General features: G+C 34.2%; 1 protein-coding gene across 1 annotated transcript in view; it reads left to right on the plus strand.

The window, feature by feature from the left end:
• Jak2 (Janus kinase 2) overlaps positions 1-5,713 on the plus strand; it is a 154,662-nt gene that overhangs the window by 57,771 nt on the left and 91,178 nt on the right. Inside the window, exons 4-5 of the mRNA XM_004637222.3 lie at positions 72-189; positions 5,058-5,203. Coding sequence (XP_004637279.1) covers positions 72-189; positions 5,058-5,203 — 264 coding nt within the window. The remainder of the gene's footprint in view (positions 1-71; positions 190-5,057; positions 5,204-5,713) is intronic.

Genomic DNA, 5,713 nt, shown 5'->3' on the forward strand with positions numbered 1-5,713 from the left:
AGATAGATATTATATGTATGTTAACTATTAAACTCTTTGGAAGCTCATGAAATGTTTCAATTGTCTTACAGATTTTACTTTCCTCACTGGTATTGTAGTGGAAACAACAGAACCTATCGGCATGGAATATCTCGAGGTGCTGAAGCTCCTCTTCTTGATGATTTTGTCATGTCTTACCTTTTTGCTCAGGTATGACTATTAGTATATTATGGTATGTATATTAAATGATAAATACCTTCCTGTGTAGTTTATCTATTAATCAGGACAAACTTCATGTGGGAAAATTACAGTTTTATTTTGTGCAGCAGATATATAGACAGGTAAAAAATAGTCCTTAACACTAATTTTTAATCTCATGATTAATGAATAAAAACATTTGTTTCATGAATTTTTTTATCTTTTATTCATTTTAATGAGATCATGAAGATTCAGAGAGTTGATCATTTTACATTTTCTTTCCTTTTATGGCTTTTGACAATTTCAAGGATTTCTCGAAGTGTAACTGAGTTTTATAACATGATTTATGTGAAGAAGATGGATAAGTAGTTGAAATACTGAACAATAAAATTTCTGTGGCATGTGTTTTAAAAATTTTTGGATAATTTCAAACTTAAATAGTGAGTAATTGGGGCCGAGGAGATGGCTCAATGGAATAAGCGCTTCCCTGACAAGCACAAGGGCCTGAGTTCAATCCCTGGTTCCACCAAAAAAAAAAAAAAAATAGGAAGTAGTGGATAGTAAAAGGTGTAAAAAGTAACATAAACATGAGTTATTACAGCTTGTATAGCTCCCCATGGGAGAATAAGTAGACATTGATACTAAGTTGTTTTACCTTCTTGTATGTTTTATTTATTTATTAAATAATTTTATTGAGAAACAGCAATGAGACAGTTTCAAAACCGATTACTAGCAGTTTCAATTATTAATACATTGCATGTTGTTGTCTTAGTGGTTATTCATTGTACAAGATGCAACATGATATCTTGTCCACAAACACTATTCAAATAAATCTCTTTTCATTGTATTACGAGAATGCAGCTATATATCTATCCTACTTCAAATACATGGATACAAAATGGTCGTTCATTTGTATCCCCCTTTTTTGTTTGGTTTTGTCTGAGAAGGGTATTCCATTATCATTTAAATATTGTAGGTGCATGAATTCAGCAAAATATTCCAATATAGTCCAGTAATCCATAATAGTAGTGGGTTTTCTGTAGGACTGGCAATGTCAAAAGTTGTTGACTTGAGCCTTTTACAACTCAGCATGTTCATATGACTTTACTTTTTATACTTTTCTGCTGGATAATTAAGACCAAGATAAAGCAAGACCTATATAACAAATGTAGCTTTTCTATTTGATAAGATCAGTCAAATCCCCTCTGGACTTATCCTGAAACCCTGTGCCACAGTTTATAGATCCTTTGTGAGTGTCAGCCATGTGGATGAGTCATGGACAATTTGCTCTCTGTGAAAGCCGAATGTTTTCTCTCCATATGACTCTCCTTAGGCACATTCTACATCATCGATCACTTTCCTCTGTGGCCCCGTAATTTCCTTGATCAGAAAATCTGGGGCACAACTGAGTTAACATGTTTTTACAGTACAGGTTCTTCTATGTCCTGAGTCTTCACTGACTTTGAAAGCCTAGGGCCAAAATGTTTGGTGTCCTTGAAGTCCTTCTTTTTCTCTAGTTTTTGGTCTGCAAATTTAGGTTGTTAACCCTCCAGAAGAGAAGCTTATTATTATTACCCTACAACATAGGCAGTTGACCTTAACCTCACTATCTGGCTGAATATTAAACATCTTAGGCATAACATTGAATAGGTATTTTCCATCAAGTATTGATATGTTAAACTCTAAGTCCCTATAGAATATGAAGAAAAAAATTTTAAAATTTTAAAAATAGGAATAAACAGTTACACATTTTTACACAGAAATTTAGAAATCTAACCATATACAGTATGGTAGCAGGACAGTCCTGTGACATTTTTTTTCTTGTGTCTTATTTTCCTTTATTATCCTTTTATTTTTTTTAAACAAATATTTACTTGAGAGACAGTATGGCAGTAATTGGTATGTCATTACATGCAGTATGTATTTAGAAGACCAGAATGACAAGCATTCCAAGTGAGACCCTACTATTACACATTGCTTTCTTCAGTGCCATTGCTTAGTTCACAGGTATCAGCATATATAGTTAGTCAGGGTGGGAATCTTACCAGTTAACTGCTAGTTTCAATAACATGCTGAAGATTCTCAAGATCATTGCCCTACACATCTTGTGCATATAAATGTATGGCTTTGCCCTTGTCATGTTTCCTAGCTTTTCTCTTGCCCTCTCTTCGTTGTCTAATCCTCATGGTCTTGCTTTCTTTTATTGTGTTATACCTTTCTATTTTTATTTCTTCTTTTGAGTTCTTATACTAGGGAGACTATATGATATTTACAGAATGGGTCTGGTTTATTTCACATATGCGTATATTTTCAAGTGGCATCCACTTAAATATAAAGGCTTTGAGTTTATCATTCTTTATAGCTGAGTAATACTCCGTTTTATAAAAATACTACATCTTGGCCAGAGAGATGGCTCAGTAGAATAAGTGCTTGCTTGGCAAGCACAATGGCCTGAGTTTAATCCCCAGTTCTGGAAAAAAAAAAAAAAAAAGGACCACATCTTTTCAACCATTCCTCAAGTGACGGGTATCTTGGTTGTTTCCAAGATTTTGGCTATCACAAATTGTGCTGCTATAAACATAGGTGCACATATATCACTATGATATGGGGGGCCTGCCCCGTAGCTCAGTTCTTTAAGTGGCTGCTTCAACAAAGCAGTCAGGCTCCGGTTGCTTTGGTTCGATCCCCACAACCCAAGACAGCCAGTCATGCCTTGAAGGCATTCCGGAAAAAAAAAAAAAAAAAAAAAAAAAACACTTCTGCCATATCACTATGATATGATGTTTTCAGTTCCTCCGGGAAAATTCCCAAGAGGGGGATAGCTGGTTTGAATGGGATTTCCAGTCCAAGTTTTTTAAGGAGTCTCTACATTGATTTCCATAATGGTTGCACCAGTCTACATGTTTTATTTATTTTTGTGTTGTTTTGGATCGATTATTTATTTTTATTTATTTTTTTTGGTGAACCCCACCAGGCAGCTCTCAAGCCAATGAAATTGACAACTGAACTTAGGTAACACAAATTTTTATTCAGGTTCTTTGTCCATTTTTTCATCAGGTGCGTTTTGTTCTGTTTTTTCAGTATTTGGTTGTTAAATCATAGGAGCTCTTTCTATATTCTGGATAGTAGCCCTCATCATTTATGTGATTTGTACATATATTTTTCTTTATTTTAGGTTATCTTTTTTCTTACTGCCTGTGTCCTTTGATCAACAAAAATTTTAAATTTGCTGAGAATGGTGATGCATTCTTGTAACCCTAGCTATTTGGGGGGCTGTTAGGAAGATTGTAAATTTGAGACCAGCATGGGCAATTTGACAAGATCCTGTTTCAAAAGAAAGAGATTGGGTGCAAATATGGCTTAATGGTAGAGTGTAGTATTTGGGAGACCCTGGGTTCCATCTTCAGTATTGCAAAAAAAGTTTTAAATGTTGATGTATTCTAATTTTTATTTACTACTTTTTGTTATCTGTGCTTTTGCCGAAAGCCAAAGCCAATATGTACGTTGCCAAAGCCAGTGTCATTGGCCCCTCCCCACCCACATTTTCTCCTAAGAATTTTACAATTTTAGCTCTGAACAGTTAGAACTCTGACCCATTTTGAGATAATTTTTTTATATGGTCTTGTGTTAAAGATCCAACTTTATTCTTTTGTGTGTGGATATTCAGTTTTCCTAATCTCTTTGTTGAAATACTGCCCTTTCTCCATTGAATGGTCTTGAAATCTGTATTGAAACTTATTTCATCACCAGTGTAATTTTTATAGTTTCCTTCCTTCCTATAGTCAGTTTTGCAAATTTTATTTTATTAGTACATATTTGCTATACACGAAGTTTACATTCATCTTAGGGAGTACAAGGACATGTACTTAACATATCTTAATTCTCTTTATTACCATTTTCCTCCCTCATTCTGTCACTTCATTTCTAGATACCTGTCTTACTTTTTTTGTTGCTGAGCAAAAAGCCCAATACCTACAAGTAGTATCTAACTAGATTTTAGTCCATCTTGAGATACAAGATATAGTGTATGTATTGCATTGTACACTATGTAGTGTATGCTCTCAGCATAAATGAAACTCCATACATATTTAATTATCTGTTTTAATATAAGTAATTTTTAGTACTACTTTGAAATTTTTTGATCTACTTTGAAAATACATGCAATTAAATATATATATATATATATATATATACATATATATATATATATATTCATTCCATCTATGGACTCAATTTAAGTCAGTTTCCATTTGCAAATGGACTTTTTCAAGTCTGGGCGTGATGGCATGCGCCTGTAGTCCCAGCACTAGGGAGGCAGAAATTAGGAGGATCACTGCAAGTCTGGGCTGTGTAGTGAGACCCTGCACACACACCAAAAAAAAAACCTAAAAAAAAGGATTTCTATTAGAATTTATCTATTTATTTATTTATTTATTTTTAAATAAAGCACTTTAAAAAAAAATTTTATTTATTTGTGTGTGTGTGTGTGTGTATGGCCAGCTCAGCCCACCAGGGGGCGGCGCTGGCTGGCATGTGGTGCTGGGGGATTGAACCGCAGTCCCTGTGCTTTGCTAAGCTTGTTCTAAGTAGGTGCTTTAGACCACTGAGCCATCTCACCAGCCCTTTATTAGAATTTAATGGCAAAATGACTAAAAGTCAAAGGAAGCATAGATTTGTGCCTTTTAAATGCATATGTTCTGAAAATTATATCATAGGTCAGTGATAGCAAACCTATGGCATGTGTGCTATAGCCCACTGTCTGTTATTGAAAGGTCTACAGTGTTACTGTTAACTTATCACTGTTACGGGTTAAAATACAATAGTAAATTAAAATGTGATTTTTGATATTATATTTCCTTTTATATTTTTGTTTCCTTTAGTGGCGGCATGATTTTGTGCATGGGTGGATAAAAGTACCTGTGACTCATGAAACACAGGAAGAATGTCTTGGAATGGCGGTGTTAGACATGATGAGAATAGCCAAAGAAAAAGATCAAACTCCATTGGCCATCTATAACTCAATCAGGTAATTTCTTTCTCCATATCCATACATATAAAGGTAAATTAAATAGAGTTTATATAATTTATTTGTATTTTTTGTTGCTCCATACTTTTTGATTTTATAATAACAAAGAATTGTTAACTTTTTTCTTTTATGTAACAGTTTATGAAATGAAATTATTGAGTTATTACCACAGAAAATATAAATATCTATTTAATGTTTGATTATTATTTTTCTTAAAAGGCTAAATAGGGCTGGTGAGATAGGCATAGCGGACTAAACACCTGCTTTGGCAAGCACAGGGATCAGGGTTTGATGCCTGGTTCTGCATGCTGCGCCAGCTTCGCCCCTAGGGCACCTGAGCTGTTGACAAGAATCAGGGCATGGTGGTGTACATTTGTAATTGCTGTGCTGGATGCTGAAAACAAGACGATCACTACAAGTCTGATCTTTGTGGTGAGACCCTTTACCAAATACATTTTTAAAAAAAACTAAACTCATAGGAATGGAGAAAATTCCTATATATATATATAT

Source organism: Octodon degus, unplaced genomic scaffold, assembly GCF_000260255.1.
Source record: "Octodon degus isolate 3935 unplaced genomic scaffold, OctDeg1.0 scaffold00087, whole genome shotgun sequence".
NCBI classification, from domain to species: Eukaryota; Metazoa; Chordata; class Mammalia; order Rodentia; family Octodontidae; genus Octodon; species Octodon degus.